Source organism: Periophthalmus magnuspinnatus, chromosome 16 (genome assembly GCF_009829125.3).
Source record: "Periophthalmus magnuspinnatus isolate fPerMag1 chromosome 16, fPerMag1.2.pri, whole genome shotgun sequence".
Lineage (NCBI taxonomy): Eukaryota > Metazoa > Chordata > Actinopteri > Gobiiformes > Gobiidae > Periophthalmus > Periophthalmus magnuspinnatus.
Genome location: NC_047141.1, coordinates 18,106,482 through 18,124,587, shown reverse-complemented (window position 1 = coordinate 18,124,587; position 18,106 = coordinate 18,106,482). Strand labels below are relative to the sequence as shown.

The 18,106-nt window shown below is 40.2% G+C and overlaps 2 protein-coding genes across 2 annotated transcripts; both read left to right on the top strand.

The window, feature by feature from the left end:
* The first annotated feature begins 587 nt into the window (after positions 1-587).
* LOC117383395 (protein LYRIC-like) lies at positions 588-9,187 on the top strand. Its single transcript, XM_033980574.2, has 13 exons — positions 588-1,296; positions 1,474-1,599; positions 2,131-2,215; positions 2,448-2,624; positions 2,713-2,754; positions 2,837-2,980; positions 3,206-3,271; positions 5,163-5,231; positions 5,306-5,451; positions 5,874-5,987; positions 6,077-6,166; positions 6,683-6,803; positions 8,190-9,187. The coding sequence occupies exons 1-13, from the start codon at positions 970-972 to the stop codon at positions 8,252-8,254; spliced, it is 1,572 nt and encodes a 523-aa protein (XP_033836465.1). The 5' UTR covers positions 588-969; the 3' UTR covers positions 8,255-9,187.
* Positions 9,188-9,988: 801 nt separating this feature from the next.
* Positions 9,989-16,158, top strand: LOC117384078 (lysosomal-associated transmembrane protein 4B-like). Its single transcript, XM_033981351.2, has 7 exons — positions 9,989-10,262; positions 11,077-11,188; positions 11,478-11,554; positions 11,720-11,842; positions 11,926-12,012; positions 12,112-12,207; positions 14,737-16,158. Exons 1-7 carry the CDS (start codon positions 10,167-10,169, stop codon positions 14,824-14,826), a joined length of 681 nt encoding a protein of 226 aa, XP_033837242.1. The 5' UTR covers positions 9,989-10,166; the 3' UTR covers positions 14,827-16,158.
* The last annotated feature ends 1,948 nt before the right edge of the window (positions 16,159-18,106 follow it).

Below are 18,106 nucleotides of genomic sequence, written 5' to 3'. Positions count from 1 at the left end.
TATCATTTGATATTGAGCACATACAATACTTATCCTAGGCTGTTCCTTAAGAGCCTTTTTTTTCTTTTTCTTTTTTTAAGCAGATCATCCAGAGTAGAAAGTTGGCGTTCAGGATGCTTTCCTCCCTAGATAATGCACTGAGAAAAAAATAGTGCACTTAATGTCTTTATATAGTTTATTTGGGAGTTGGGATTAATAAAAACGTAACGGTCACGTTCAGTTTTATTAGACTAAAATGAGAATATATCATCTTCCGATAATTCAGTTTAGTTCACCCCCATTTATATGTGGGTGGCTAGATGGAAAGGCCGGAAATTCAAAATTTCCCATACTTGTATGACTATTCAAGGGCAAACATTTTTCAAATACAACTCCTTCTAAATATTTAAATTACAATTGTACTTTAACGTTTAATAATAAAGTAGTGAAAAGCAATCTCAAAAAAGCGTTCAGCTAACGCTAGTAAAGTTAGGCGTGTAAAATATGTAATAATGTATCCTTGTCGAAATAGGAATATATATATTTAAATATGAACGTTTATGAACGCATAAAAAAGAGGATAAGTCTTGATGTATGTGTAAGTCTCTGATTTCCGAGGGGTCTTGAACGCGTTGCAGTTCCTCCAGTCAAATGGAGCCATATGAGGTGAACCTGTAAACCAGTGCAGTCAGTGTATGTGGAGCAGCTAACGGTGGCCTTGTCATCGGACCAAAATATCAGCTAACCGATAGCCTGGTTGCTGTTTAGCTGGGTTATTTTATCCCATCTGCGGTGCTACATTTAGCCGGCTAGCTGAGGGCGGCAGTAAATCGATGTTGCTTGTGGAGTGGCTGACGGAGTTTTTGTTATGCATAATGTCGTCGAACCCGCACCGTTATTTCTAGCTAGCACAGAAAGGCTAGGCTAGCCCGCTAATAGCAGTCAGCAACGCGTGTCTAATCGGTCTGTTGTCGCCGACAAAGTATTCAAATGGAGCAGTGGCAAGATGTGGCCTCCCAACAGGTCAAGCTAATCACTGCCCGACTCACTGAGCTATTGTCCCGGGGTCTGCTCTGGCTTAAGACCGAGCTCGGTGTGGATCTAGGGCTGAATCCCGAGCTCATTCCGCCATGGGTGATCCTCTTAGCCGCATGCACCGGTTTGGTACTGATGGTGGTTCTATGGGCCTCTCTGTGTCGGGCTGCGTTCAAGAAACAACCCATCATTAAAGCCGCGGAAGATTCTGTTGCCGAGGTTAAGCGAGCGACAAAATCAGTCAAAGATGAGCCGAAGAAAAAAAAGAAGAAATCAGAGAAGGTGAGTCCGATCAGCTAGACGCTAACTAGCAGTCAGGCTAACTGACAGCTATATCTGCTGCTGCATAGCATACAACTTGAGAGTACTTCCCTGATTGTAACTGTTTATGGCACCCAGTGTATTTGTCTAAGAGTATGAATAATTTCATTAAGAATATGCTTTGTGGTTATTTTTTAGAAATCTCAGCCCAACGGGAGAGCAGCAGTGGAACCACAAGAGGAAGAAGCCGTAGTGCTAGAGGAGATAGTGCCACATCACCATCAGCCGCCCCCTTCAGAAGTCAAGACCGAGAAGGCTGCCGAGGCAAGTCACTCTATGGCCGTGGTTTGCACTTATCACACAAAGATTAACGTCACAAGATATTTGTTGTGTCACTATATCTCAAACAAGCAAATCGGGACAAAAACTATGAACGCATCCTATCCTACATTTTCAAAGTGAAGTCTAGTGGTATGAATGAAAAATTCCTACTTCCTGACTGTCACATAACGCTGATGTAACCACTGTAATGTCTAACCAGTGTAATGTTTCAGTTTTAAACATAAGCTGCGGTGTTCTCAATGAGGCACCCTTATAAAGGCCACATGTTTTATAGTAATGAATAATTTTTTTACATGATTTACCCCCAATTAAAAAAGAATTACATGCATCTTTGTCACCAATTTTGTTTCATGTTGTTACATTTATAAATAGGTACAAGTTGTTTGTGTGGCAATTTGTTTAACTGTTCATAATTAAAATGCACAGTATTCCCTTCCACAGTTGCTTTTTTTGGACTCGTGTCCAGATCATTCCCCCTTTCCTCAGTAACTAATTTACTTATTTTACTTTTAGGTAAAAAAATCTAAGAAGAAGGCCAAACAAGCGGTCAAGGAGCCAGCTAAGATTATCACCACAGATGGCAAAGAACCAGAAGAAGGTGAGCGTGATCTGTAAACCTTTTATCAGTTGCACTATTAATGATTCGTTTTCTAAATATGTTTTTGTGGAAGTTCATTTGTGTTGAGTTTAAAATTTCTCTCTATAGTGATGTTGCACACTCCATGTTTTTCACCCTTGTTTCACCTTCCGCACCTAAGGCTAATCTCATTATAAAACACTTTGAGGCATTTAGTCCTGATTTTACACATACTTATTAATGTACTTTTCAGGCACATGGGAGACTAAGGTCAGTAACAAGGAAAAACGTGAGCAGCGTAAAAAGGACAAAGGCTCCAGTGATGGCTCCTCCAGTCCAGGGGGGGGTGATTCTCGAGTTATCACTGCCACAGAACAGCCGAAGTCCTCTCAAGCTGCACCACCTGCAAACCAAAAGAAGAAGAAAGGAGGTATAGGCCCAGGAACTTGCTTGCTAGTAATTAGTTGTTAATCGGCGAGTATTTCTGATTTGTGGGCTTTTTCCTTGTTTCTTTGCAGGAGAAGTTAAATCAGAGAAGGTTGAGGGTGAAGTGCCCAAAGGTACTTAATCTGACATTTCTTTATGCATTTATTTGTTTTACTTTTAAATAATTGTTGCAAATCATCTGTTTCCTTTTCTCAGTTCCCATGAAGACTGAACCAGCTGCTACCCATGTCCCCATAGCAGTGGTGACAAAAGTCCCTCCTCAGACTGTAGCTTCAAAGACTGTAAACTGGACAAATCGGGAGCCTGTTTCATTGTGGGGATCTGAAATGGCTCTTGATGGTATTAAGGTTTTATGTTTAAACTGTGACTGCTCAGAGGGTGTATGTGCTAATCAGAAGGTTTTTTATTGTTAATACCTTTTTAACTGAGCTGTAAAACATTTTTAACCATTTTGCTGTGATTGATGAATAGTCCTAACATCCTATATATGAAATGGGCATGGCACGTCTAATAGTTGGATTTTTATTTTATTTTTTTTTAAATCAATGTTCCCCTTTCATTTAGGATCATGGACGGTTATTGATCGCAGCAGTCTTGAAACCTTCACTGGACTCGGGGTGCCCAATGCTGGTAAAACACCATTTTGGATTTTAAAAATTGTCCTATGTGGTTATTGATTAAATTGATTGTGTGATACCTAAGCATTCATCCATCCATTATCTGGGGTGGGGTGGGGTCGGGGGGAGGGGGGGGCATGTCCTCCAGCTCCTCTGGTGGGATTCCAAGGTGTTCCCAGGCCAGCTGAGAGACAGTCCCTCCAGCATTTCCTGGGTCTTCCCTGGGGCCTCCTCCCGGTGGGACATGTCTGGAACACCTCTCTAGGGAGGCATCCAGGAGGCATCCTGAGCAGATGCCCGAGCCACTTTAGCTGATTATCATCCCAGCCACTTCAAACTCTGCTGCAAACCGCCCCAGTGCCTGCTGCAGATCCTGGCTTGAAGAAGCTATCAGGACAACATCATCTAGAAACAGCAGAGATGAGATCCTGTAGTTCCCACACCAGACCCCCTCCAGCCCTTGGCTGTGCCTAGAAATTCTATCCATAAATATAATGAACAGAACCTGTGACAAAGGGCAGCCCTGGTGGAGTCCAACATGCACTAGGAACAGGTCTGACTTACTGCCGGCAATGAGAACACAGCTCCTGCTTCGGTCATACAGGGACTGGACATACTCCCGGAGCACGCCCCAAACGACACCACAAGGGACACGGTTGAATGCCTTCTCCACATCCACAAAACATATGTGGACTGGTTGGGCAAACTCCCATGAACCCTCAAGGACCCCATGAAGAGTATAGAGCCAGTCCAGTGTTCCACACTGCTCCTCCTGGATCTGAGATTTGACTATCGCTCAGATTCTCTTCTCCAGTACTCTGGAATAGACCTTACTGGGAAGGCTGAGGAGTGTGATTCACCGATAATTGAAACACACCCTCCGGTCCCCCTTCTTATACAGAGGGACCACCACTCTGGTCCTTGTTGGCTCGATAGGACTCCTTTTTCAGCCTGGCGGCATCCCTTACTTCCGGTGTCCATCACCGGGTTCGGAAGTTGCCGCCATGACAAGCACCTCAGACCTTACGACCAGCAGCGGACCCAAATCACCACTGGGTGGTGATCGGTTGGCAGCGCTGCCCCACTCTTCACCCGAGTGTCGAAGACACGCGGCCGGAGATCAGATGACGTGAACACCCTTGGCTAGCACAGAAGTCCAATAACAAAACACTGCTCACAGGAGAACAACGGAGTCCCCGGTTGGTGCACTATCTAGTACCTCTCCCAGGGGACTCCAAGAAGGCCGGGTACTCTGCACTGCTGTAGGCTGACACAACAGCAAGAGACCTGTCCCCGATCCAAAGGCACAGAGATACAGCCCTCTTTTTCACCGGGGTGAACTCCAACACATGGCGGCTGAGCTGTGGTTCGCTACCTCTCCTCACGGGCAGAGAAAAGGAGAGTCGAGCCCCTCTCGAGTTGGTTTCAAGAGCCCGAGCTATGCGTGGAGCTGAGGGCGACTGTATCTAATTGGTAGCGCTCAACCTCCCGCACAAGCTCAGGCTCCTTCCACCCCAGCGAGGTGACATTCCATGTTCAGAGGTCCGGTCACCGAGGCCCCCGCCTTCGACTGCCGCCCACATCTCCATGCACCGGCCCCTTACTGATCCTCCTGCGGTTGTTGGGTCCACATGAGGATGGCCAGGGCTAGCTCGAGGTTGGGGCCCCGGTGACGCCAGCCGGGTGACATAGCTGACCTTCCTCTTTCACTCGTCATAAAGGGCTTCTGAACTGCTCTTATTCTGACCCGTCTTCCTGGACCTGTTTGGCAGGGTGACCCTACCAGGGGCATGAACCCCTGACAATATAGTTCCCAGGATCCTTCAGGTGCACAAACCCCTCCACCACATTAAGGTGGCGGTTCAGGGAGGGGATACCTAAGCATCAATTTTTTGTTTCTGTAGAGCACAAGTCCATGAGTCAGCTGCCATGGCTGAATCAACCAGCTGTGGATGATGAGTGGTCTGGCATCAGTAAGTAGAAGATTTGAGTAAAACTTTGTGTTATTTTCTTCTGATTGTCCCCAATCGTTAATCATCTTAATTAGATGGTGGTGGTATTGATTACAACTCCGACTGGAATGCTCCCTCTGAGGTTTGGGGTAACTATGAAGAGCCTGCCTCTGATCCTGTCCCAGTGGAGGAGCCCCCAGTCCCAGAACCAGACAAGAACAACCTACTCATTGAGGCAGCTGTAAGTTCACACAAACTCTTCTAATTCTTTGAAATGTTCAAGGAGCCTGTTATCCCCAAAGGGCATTTTGCAGCAGCAGTACACACATGCATACAGACCAGATCACACGCAACCATAAAAAATGAATAAATGTGTAGATAAAGTTAGTGACTGATTGAAAATACGAGCAGGAATGTTTGTCCTGCTGGTATTAAGTAATAGGCCACGCACAGCTGTTTGACGCAAATTAACTTCTCCGGCATGTCTTGCATGTCAAACATAGCACACCTTGTATGAGCTTGAGATTCCTTTCTACAAATGTTGTGGACTATGACAGCATTACAATTTATTTGACTTGCATGAGCTGTCAGTAGAATTTACTAGGTTGGTTATTTGTGTGGTACCAGCTATAGCCACTTAAAAAAACATTTATTTGTTGTTAGAATGATGATAATGAGAAGGAAAAAGAAGACATCACTGGCGATGGAGCAGCTAAAAGCAAAAGGAAGAAGAAAAAGAAGAAGAAGGCAGCTGAAGAGGGTGCCACCTCTGGACAGGTATTATAAACATCCTGTCATAATACATGTATTGTCAAAGGGGCATTTGCACAGTATTCTCCAGTAATTTGTTATGAAATTATTTGAAGGGCGATGAGCCAGACAGTCCCCTCCAGCAGTCCCCTCCAGTCCAGGAGATGCCTGCCTTGGTCCATACGGTCAAAGTAGCTGCTACTGAGGTCAGTTTACTTACATAATTTTAGCCAAGTATATCGAAGACAACTTTCAAAACTTCCAAGTAAACTTTAAGTCTCTGCAAATTTATTTGAGACCAAATGCTGACTTGAGTATTCATTCGAACCAAATGTTTTATTAACTGCTATTGAGGAACATTCATGTCAGATTAAGTCTTAACTGCTTATTAATTACATTAAAAAAGATTAATTTGACTAATAAAATCTCTCAGATGAGCCACACCACTCTCCCCCTCTCCTCGACTCAGCTGCAGTTCAACCTGTGCCTGTTGCAGTGTGTCTATGGGTTTAGAAGAGGTCAGCGATGTGACCTGTGGACATATTTAATATATCCTTTCAGGGGGCTGTTTCATAAAACTGTCAGGGTTACAGCGTGACTTCTGTCTTGAATGAATCTAAACGCAGAAGTGCTGACTCAAGACTTTTCCAGCTGCACTCATGCATTATGTGTTCTCTTTAACTTAATTTTATTTGAGCATGTAAACCTTGTCTTTTATTAAGGTGAAAGCTGAGCGAAATATGAAGGAGAATGTAGTTCAGAAACCTCCAGTCACACAAGTGCCACAAAAGCCAGCAGACATGGAGCCCACTGCCAAGAGTAACCTTGCTTCAACACAACAAAGTAAGTAAAATATTTCCATACTGATCAACAAAGAGATTATGGGATGTTCCAAACTCCAAAGTAGACATTATGTTACCATGAATTGCTATGATAAATAGCAGCTCGTTGAGCTGGGCAGTCCAGTGAAATGACATGGGGCGCGAGAAGTTTGGGGAAATGTGCACACATTATGCATGACGCACAAGTTTGATCAACAGACAAATCCCAGCACCAATAAGGGCTTAATCTCAACATATGAAAGGGCAGCGTAGTGGAGCCTGCCTCTTTGTTTTGATTGAGCCATGGTACCTTTCCCTCTCCACAAGCTGTTCTTACTCCCCACCCCCCTGGCACGCGTGTGTTTCTCTCAGCTCTCCATTTTTAAAGTGACCCAAAAGTAACCCAAATGAGTTTTCGCTTTAAAATGCCTCTCTCACCGCAGTGTTTATTCATAAAGTGCCAATTCTCTTCTGTCACACAGCTGACAGGAGACTGATCCACCCACTGTACAACTGAGGAGCAGAGGAGAGATGTAGAGGATCCGCTTGTATAGTGAAAATGCACCAGATAAACTTTGAGAAGAGACAAACTGTCCCAGGGTTATTGTGTTGAATAATTAGGATGCTAGGAATGATTTAGGAAAGTGACAAATGACCTTTGACTGCTACAAATACGAGGGTCATTCAATAAATAAGGTGAATTTTTTTGGTATAAGGACTTTTAATACAGTTAGAATACAGTTAGCTTACTTTTTTCTTTTTTTTTTTTTTTTTTTTTTAACTTGTTTTTCACATGGATTTAATTTCGTTTGCATATTAAAAAAAACTTTGAGAGTTTTGGCGGTTGACAAAGAAGGCCAACCAAGAAGCATGCTCCAGGGTTGAACAGCGGTCAGTTATCATGTTTTTGGTTCCTGAAGGGTGCAAACCCGTTGAAATTCATAGGAGAATGTCAACTGTGTATGGTGCCACATGTTTCAGCCAAAAAAATGTCTACAAGTGGGCTAAATTGTTTAAAGAAGGACGGAGCAGTGTTGAGGATGAAGGCAGGCCTGGGAGGCCTACAGAAGTAAGGTCTCCTGAGGTGATTGAACATTACACAGTTGACATTCTCCTATTAATTTCAACGGGTTTGCACCCTTCAGTAACCAAAACCTTGATAACTGACCGCTGTTCATTCCTGGAGCATGCTTCTTGGTCGGCCATCTTTGTTAATCGCCAAAACTCTCAATTTTTTTTTTATCTGCAAAAGAATTTAAATCCATGTGAAAAACAAGTAAAACAAACAAACAAAAAAAAGTAAGCATCTAACTGTATTAAAAGTCCTTATACCGAAAAATTCACCTAATTTATTGAGTGACCCTCGTATTATATGTTACTTTATTATTTGTATTTTTGTTCACCACAGCAAAACCTGAGGAGAGCCAAGCGCCCAAACCAGCGAAAAAGAAGAAAGCGAGACGGGAGACATGAGACAGGACACTCTACAACAGACTCAATATCCTGTTTATGCAACTCCTTTTGTGACAAATTTTGAACTTACAGACTTGACATTTGTCTGGATTTTTTTTTTCTCGACTTGTTGATTGATCAGCCAATCAGCCACCGGATGTTCCTAAACTGAACCTAAATGCAGTGCAATCTATCTTAACGCTGTGTTGCTGATTTTTAAATATGACTTTGATATTCTTGATTCCACCATCTAATCAAAAACTATTAAACTGATTGAAGGAGTTGTATTGTAGTTGTACTTACAATCTTGTCTAGATAATGTTGCAGTGTCAAATGGTAACTCACAATGTTTGCTATCAGGATGAATCCATTTGGGCACAAGTTTGTTTTTTGTTGACTTAATGGTACAAAGGTTACCAGGACTTTTCTGGTTAAAATTAACATTTATGTTAATGCACTGAATACACAAGCTGTACACTGTAAAGGGAACAGGAGAATTGTAATTAGGAATGGCACAACACAATTTCAAATTTTAATGTTACAATTGTGAGAAGAAACATCATGTTTTAATGATCAAAAATGAATAAAAGTTGTGATGTCTATAATTTGCTTTCCCCCCACCCACACTGTCTAATTTGTTCAAATTGCTCTTATGAGATTGAACTTTTAGAAATCATTATACTATATTGAAACATTTATAACTGCAATTAAGTTTTGACGTCTTTATCTGTGCGTAAATGTACTGGAAAACATTTGTCCAATTTGGTTGTACTACCTTCTCTTTGTTAATTGGTGACTGTTTCATAGCCAGGGAAGACCTTGTGATCCTACAGTACAGTAATTGTCCCATTGTCATCCACTGGTTGGTTCAAAAAGTCAGTCTTTTTTACAACCTGTTTATAATAAAAGAAATGTGAAAGCCATATGTAAAAAGACCTAATAAAAACTCTTTTTTTTTTAAATGTTTGAGTTATGACAACATTTACTGACCGAAAGGCTATGACGTAACTACTGTGGTCTATTGAATTGTGGAGCTGGAAATTAATAGTGCTCAACCTAATTTTACTACAGTCTGGGTCGATGGTGAATGGTTATGTTCCCTTCCAAAGTCCTGTAGGTGACTGAGATGTGTCAGTGTTGAAGACTGATTGTAAAGTTTCATTACTGAAAATACAAACTACAACATTATATAAGTCACTACAGGCAAATTGTATAATATTCTCCAACCTTCTGGATAAACAGATTAGGTTAGATTATACAGCTGACTATGGGATTGCCCCCTCTGCCTCCGACACGCTGCAGTGTTTTGAGATTTTAAAAAATGGCAAGCTGTTGGTAGTCTAGCAACCAAACAGGAAGTAAAGGGACAGAAGCGTCTGGTGTAGCAGTTCCGCTTATTAGTCCTACACACTGCATGGTACAAGGATATTGGAGTGACCGAGCGGTAGGCTATAATGGACGCTAAAAAAGAAGTTGTATGCGTTGTATGCGTCAGATGGTATACGTAAAAAGTCTGGTTACCTTATTAACACGTTTCCTCTTGTTTCTTAAGTGGAATTTTTTTTGTGTTGATTTATGTTTATTGTTCTTGGGTAGAATTTTACAATAAATTTTACAGGAATTACAACTGCTGGAGCTAGTTTTGATTAGTTTACTAGCATGAATACAGCCTGTGGTCCTCGTTTGTGTTTCTTTTATTGTGAAACCGGAAGTTCCATCTTTTTTTTTTTTTTGCTAACTTCATCTTCCGTGGTTCTGCTGGTCTGCGTTAATCTGCTCTGAAGCGCATTTAAAGGACAACCATCTGCCGCGCGGCATCTCTCCACAAGCTCCACATTAGACCAGAATCGACTCGAAGTTTCTTACTCTCACGGGAAACTAGATCAATGTAAGGTTATTTTTTTGAGAGCATCGGTCAAGATAAAGGGGAAAGATGTCGCTGCTGTCTCCGGGGCTCCGGTCCTCCACCAGCTGCTGCCTGTGCTGCCATGTCCGCACAGGGACCATCCTCCTCGGTGTCTGGCACATGGTAAGCACCTTCGCTTTACTGTAAACATCGTTCATTTAGCGTGACGACAGCGTCCTGCATATGACCGAGATAGTGTTGATAGATTAACATATTGTTCATTAATAGAAATGTAAGCAGTGTCCAGTGTGGCGAAAAGCATGCTTCTGTTTGTCTGTCATTCACATCCATAACACACCATGATACAGGCTGTTGTTGCTATGCCAAAACGGAAAGATATTAATGTTTTTTTTCCAGTAATGTTATAGACCGCTTTTATGTAATTTGATCAAATCAAGTAAACTACTAGGATAATTATTATAATAGGTTTCTGTTATCTTTGTTCTGCCTTTCACACTCATCTTGTGGAAAAATCCAGTGTTTCTCTTCTTATGAATAAATGAACAGTAGGCCTCCTCAGGTAGCAGGTGAGCAGCTTCTGTGTCACACTTTATTCAAGAAATTTCCATTTGCTGTTCATCAAGGGGAACACACTGAGATCAAAACAAAGGATCATGTGTCACTTAAGTGGCCTCGTCTTTCACCATCATCCAGGATTCGCGCCGCCCAGTGTTTCATTTTTATTAATTTTTTAACAGAAGCTACCAAAATCACCACTGCCACAGTGGCGGAGCAAATTACACTTTTCATTCCTCCACTCATTGGTCTTTATGAAACTTAAGCACAACTGATTTTATTTAGAAAAAAAATACTTATAGTTTTACCTAAGTTGTTTCTGCATCTCTCCTCTGTCTTATTTATTGGAGGAGCATGTTAAAACATGTATGGATGACTACAGCATAACGCACAACACTGATGATACCTTTTGAATTTTCAGCTTTTCAATATGGTGGTGCTGACCATCCTGCTCCCTGCACTGTGGGATCCACACATGTATCAACTAATCAGCACCGAGTTTTCCAGCGGCCTGGATGTCATAGATGATGATAGTAAGTACGGACCATTGCTTTAAAAAGATACCACAGGGAATGTCCAAAATAAACAAAATGTGAATGAAAAGTGACAATAAGGTCACTCCATGCCTCCTGTTCTGTACAAAGTCTTATCACCGCAGGTGTGCAGGGAACATGGATTGTGCTGCTGGCATTAGACTGTGAATTATCTAATTATAGAAGATTTTAGATAATTCTGCTGATTTCAACTTGGCTAGTCATCTCTACTCATGAGCTGTTTAATTGTAAACATTTAATTAAAAGTGTATTTATTTTTTATTTTCAGATACATTATACATTGTCTCAGCCATTTCTTTGCTGATGATAATCATAAGTGGCATGGCAACATATGGCGCTTTCAAGGTAACTGATTATCAATGTTTCGTCATCAGACGGACTAATCTTGTAACCTAATGACCTGTCTTCTCAAAACCTGTGCCAGTACAATGGAATGTATATGTTTCATGTGGACAGGTCTAGTAATTACAGATATGAACTTAAAACATATTTATTCTATCGTTTATCCAGTTGCGACCAGCTTGGATTATCCCATTCTTGTGCTACGAGTGTTTTGACTTCTGCCTGAACAGTCTTGTGGCTCTGTGCCTTATTTTTAATCCCAGCACCATCCGGGACTATGTCAAACAGCTGGTGAGTAGAAGAAAATGTGTTTGTTTATGTGGGAAATATGCAAAAACAACATCCAGAACTCTTTTTAAAAATTATTTTTGTAGCCCAATAATTTTCTGGACAAAGAAGTTGATGTGGAGTACATGGCTGTCGCTGTGGCGTTTTTTATCACCTGTATTCTCATTGTCAAGGTACAGTTCACTTAATTTTTTATTTATTGGCACAGGTTTTTCACTGTGTAGTATACCAGTACATATACTGTGTTTAATTTTGTTGGTAATTGTTTACAGGCCTACCTAATATTATGTGTGTGGAGATGCTATGTGTACGTGAGCAGCTGGGGCACTACAGAAATACTGAATTATATCACCACCAATGACACCACCGTAAGTCCCCTTCATTAATTAGTAAGAAATAGAAATGCTGTTGTGCTGTTTGTTTCTGGCAGACCACCATTTCAGGCTTCTTAAACTGTCACTAAACACTAAATCATGTTTTGCCTCAAAAATGTGTACATGGTATTTTAATAACAAAGCTTTTTTGCCATTTTCGTGTAAACAAAGTTGATTTTCAAATATATGGTTAAAATGGTCTGAAACATACACTCACCTAAAGGATTATTAGGAACACCTGTTCAATTTCTCCTTAATGCAATTATCTAATCAACCAATCACATGGCAGTTGCTTCAATGCATTTAGGGGTGTGGTCCTGGTCAAGACAATCTCCTGAACTCCAAACTAAATGTCAGAATGGGAAAGAAAGGTGATTTAAGCAATTTTGAGCGTGGCATGGTTGTTGGTGCCAGACGGGCAAGTCTGAGTATTTCACAATCTGCTCAGTTACTGGGATTTTCACGCACAACCATTTCTAGAGTTTACAAAGAATGGTGTGAAAAGGGAAAAACATCCAGTATGCGGCAGTCCTGTGGGCGAAAATGCCTTGTTGATGCTAGAGGTCAGAGGAGAATGGGCCGAGTGGTTCAAGCTGATAGAAGAGCAACGTTGACTGAAATAACCACTCGTTACAACCGAGGAATGCAGCAAAGCATTTGTGAAGCCACAACACGCACAACCTTGAGGCGGATGGGCTACAACAGCAGAAGACCCCACCGGGTACCACTCATCTCCACTACAAATAGGAAAAAGAGGCTACAATTTGCACGAGCTCAACAAAATTGGACAGTTGAAGACTGGAAAAATGTTTCCTGTTCTGATGAGTCTCAGGATGGGATGGGAGCTCACCAGTGAAAATGGTTGTGAAGTAGTCCTGAAATCCAGAGAGACATTGCCAACATGGTGAAGACACTTAAACTTTTCACATTAAAACTTGGAAGTCAGTGTAGTTACTAAAAAGGTGAAGGTGAAATATGTCACTGGGATCTAATATTCACAGGCTTTCAGTCTGCATTAGTTTTCTGTCTGGCAGTTGTAAAGCTATTATGTGTAGAATGTCATTTCTGTTGGTGCTGGTGAAGACATTATAACACAAAGTAGAGTGTATCAGATCAGGTTGCTCCGGACTAGCCCTGCACCACTGGTCCCACATGTATTATTTAGTTTAATGGAAAAGACAATTGAGGCGGAAAAAATAATAATTGTTACTGGCAGCTTGAACCTCTGCTCATGTCAACGTATTACCAGGTTTGATGTTGTAGGTGAATACTTTCATCCTGGTTGCTATTTTCACCTTATAAGTGTCATTACACTACCTTTCAATTGCTTCTAGGACATTTCTACCACTCTGAATCTTATTTAGAATGAAATCTCTCCCCGTCAGCTCCTCCTGTAGTAGTTTCACTATAAAATTACACTTAGGGTCTAATTATTATAACAAAGATCTGAAATACTCTTTAACAGAGGATGTAGGCCTATTGCAGTATATTTCAGAAAGAAAGTATAAAACATTAATTAGCAAAGTGTTGTAAATCAGAGCCACTAAGAAAACAATACTGGGTGACTGGAAGCCTAATGGATTTAGCAGATTTCTTTTGAAACAGAGTCCAACCTGCTGACTTCATTCATTTTAAAAAGTGCCATACAAAACCAGCCATATTCCCTTTCATAACATTAGTTTCATCTCTGGGCTCCTGCATTATTTCTGTTTGGGACAGAGGTGTGTAATTGGGTCTCCCCATAGACTACTACACAAAGGTGAAGGGGTTAATCTATTCCAGATGAGGTGAATTACTGCCCAAACATGTGCAAAATGTATTTACTTTCCACCTGTGTAGTCATAATTTATTTTATTGAATAGTTGTAGAATAACCACAGGTCTAGACATGCTGCATTTTATTTATACTTTTGTCAATACCTGGCCACAAAACAAAGTGTATTGAATGACTCTTCCCAAGAGACTATAGGTCTATAGATTTCTTTTTCAGGCAAGTGCTGTGCTAAAATTTTGGATTTTTTTTTTTTTTTTTTTATTTCTGGACAAAGAACATTAGTGCCGTTATCTAAAACAAATACAAAGTTTTAACCATTAACTGAGTCCATTTTAATGTATTGATGTGTACTTCACACTGCGTGGAGGAAGGCCTTCTGAGCAAAGTCTGTGTGTTTGGGAAAATCTTATAGAGAACTTCCTTTATTGAAACATGACTAGCATGATGTTCATTTGTCTAAATAATTTATTTAGTTGGTGTGTAAATGTAGATGTATGTTTGTAGCACATCACTACAGTGCTCCTTTCAAGGAGCTTTTGGTTTGACATAATTCTAGTCAATCCCACTGTGGTTTACAAAGACTCAGACAGCGTGGCAGTCTGTTTTGGCCCACTTTTTGCTAATGAAAACCCCTTCTGCATTGTGTAAATATGTATGTATATATTGTGTAATTTTTGTTTGGATAGTGGGCACTAGTTCACTGTTAGACTTGTAGTTAATTAAGACAATTGCTTGACTGTTGTCTTACAGGTGCTGATACCTCCATATGACGATACTGTGGCTTTCCCTCCTGAAAAGTCTCCTCCTCCTCCTTCATACTCCACCTCTGTCTCAGCTTGAACCACAGGCATGTCCTGGGAGCCCGGTGTGAATAAAAACCTAGCAAACCCATCTCACTGTCTCAGAGTTGCCTCACAGTAAAGGATATACAGTCTATAACGGGCGCTATCAATCATACAAATTTGTAAAATTACATTAGCGTTAGAATTGTGAGATAGTTTGGCAATATTAGTGTTTCAATAATACAGGATTGCTAGCTATCAGCAGTATAAGTCATTAGAAAATATAGCCTACTTTTTTTTTTCTTTGTATGTGTTTCAAATAGTTAAATGTGCTCATCGGCAGCATTGGAAATGCTTTGAGTTTTATTGAGTTAAAGTAAAACATGCATGACATGTATGTATGTCATCATGTATGTACCCTGTATTTGGCTTTGATACTTGACCAAGTCCTTTTTCATTTCAGTTTGAAAGTAGTTTACAAATTTAGTTGTATGGTCATAGCAGGCCGTTTTACATGGGTGACTTCAGGTTGAATTGAAGTTATATTACCCACAAAGGTTGAATCTGTGGGAAAAGGATTTACAAGCATGAAAACGTTTTTAGTTCTAAGTAATAGTTTTCAGTGCAGTTGTTATTTTTGGCTATAGTGGAAAACTGAACAAACATGACAGTTACTACTGTAATATTTGGCATTTAGTTAAAAGCGCTGCAAAGATGGATAGATTTACTTTATTTTAGTACTTGCATTAGGTTATTCTTATACTGTGTTTTTGTTTACTACAAGCCTTTTTTATGTTTCTGGCTACATCATATGGCTAAGGTATTTGTCTTTGTTCATAATCATGTTGGATTGCCGTCATCCAAAATCTTACAGTGATGATGATGTGAACTTATTTTTAAGTGTCGTACAGACTATAAGCTCCCAAAATAAATGGACCTCAAATCTAATGTGATGCAATGCACAGCCTAGTATACACCAAACATATCATGCATTATATTGTTTTGTTTGTGTTGAGTTGACCTCCATAAATTAAATATGTTTGTTTATTGTTTGTAAAAGATTGTGTGTTACTTACATATACCCAGGACCCACTGATCTGGCATCAGTTTGTCTAAAGTCACATTGTACAGGTTGTTGTAAGAGTTGCATGTTCTCGAGTCTGATAAATATGTAATGTTCAGGTAATCGTGGTTCTGTGAGTGAGGGGATGATGAAGAACTTGTGTTTTTACAATTAAAGTGAATGGGAAAAACCTGTGGTTTATGTAAACAGAAAGGTCTCTTTCACCAGATGTACTGGCAGCTGCTCCTGGACACAGGACTTGACAGAATGAACAAGTAAAATGTGACATTTGTTAATACATTTAAAATAAAGTCTAGTTTTATTGAAGATGCTTGTGGTTGTCTGTAACATAAACATAAAATACACTGTGATATGGCCAACACCTTGTTGTCATAATTCAAAAAGCCTATTCCTGGTATGTGCCTATTTGAATTGATTCTTTTGGTTTTATCTATTAAAGTAGTTGGGACAAGAAAACCTTAGCTAACAGTAACCACACTGCTTGTTGTATATGGCAAATATGACTGAACTATGTGAGGTACACCCTGAGATCTACAAAGGAAGTCTTTACACAAACTCCTGTTTTAATGAGCCTTGAATGAGCCAAACTAAAACTAAACACATCTATTATATTTAGAAATACACACTGCTCATTTTGTTTCTCTCTTCAAACTGATGCTTTGGAAAAATGTAGTCGTGGCTGCCCTTCCTATTCCTACAACACTTTCACTGAATTATTACACAAGATAACTGATTATATAACTGATTTTATAGAAAGGCATCATACATACTCCCCAAAACTAACTCATATCTGCTTAGTCTGGCCAAAGGGGTGTTTCAACTTTGAGAGTAGGAGGAGGAAACCACAGACATCTAAGCAGTGTGTCTGTCCAGAGACTATACCACCACAGTACAACAGCACGTACAACATCTACTACTACTTCTACGACGAAGATTTTTAGGCAACATACTGGGACACACATATCAAAACTTAGAAATACTCTATTTTAGCACAAAAGAGTAAGGTAAGATTTTATTCTATTGATGCATGTGCTGTACACTGATATTATTGGCTTGAATATTAAAACACCATCTGATCTCTCTAAAATAAGTTCATAGTTATAGTTTGATTCACCTCTGTACAAGCTTTTGGACATCCCATTACACACATTTGTTTGGTAAAATCTATTGATTAATGCATTCATAGAAAGTTTTACACTAAGTCTTGCACAGTTACTTTGAAAACAGAAATTTGGGATATCTACATACTTTGCACGTGTTCATTGTTTACTAATACAGAGGACCTTCTTCCATGAACATAACGAAAAAGCTAGACCTGCACGTAATGAGCAAAACAGATACTCCTGTTCAGTACATTTTGTTTGGTAATTTGAGGGATATCTCATGAGGAAAGTTTGATGGAAAAACAGTATTACAGGTCCAAGTGTTGCATGGGTTTGTCATTTTGTTGATGTTTTGGAGTGACAGACAGGAGCAGAGACACTTTAACAGATGTAAGTTCAAAGTTCAACTGCTCCTCTGCCCCTTGGCTGGTCCCGGATCAGCTGTAACTGTATACATGTGAGTCCAGAGGAGTGTATAAACAATATACAGAGCGTCGTCACTGGCTTTCATCACTATAAGGTGTTAAAATTGTTTAAAACTCTATTCACTTCAAAGTATACAGAGGTTGCATCAATAACAAAGAAAAACGCTTTTTAAAGCAAGGCACACAACTGTTATTTCCAAAACATTGTTAAAATTTTAACATTGTCACTGCTATAGCTGTGTCCAACTTAATAACAACAACAACAATACTAATAATAAATCTAATACATGTATTTGATTTTTATAGCACTCTGGACATTAAGGTGCTTTACACCATATTATACATTCTCTTCACAACTTGTGAGGGTAGCTACTACAGTATCCACAGTGCCCCCCCCACACACACACACACAAGGTCAGTGGGTCTCATACTACAGTACCTGGTGTACCTCACCTCACAGCCTTTTAACCAGGATAAATTTGAACGAGTTCCTCCTTGGACAGTCTTTATTTACCGTAGTTTTGAATGTGTTTTGGTGCAGAGAAACATGTGTATTGTGTTCATGGCACTGAAGATGACAGCTCACAAATGTCCGGAGAATTAGACTTGGATCTAATTCTAAGATCAGGATCTGAACCAGACCTGGAAACAATCTGGGTCTTAAATCACAGTGAAAAAGCAGAACATGGTGCTGCGTGGGCTTTATATAAAAACAGATGGGATTGG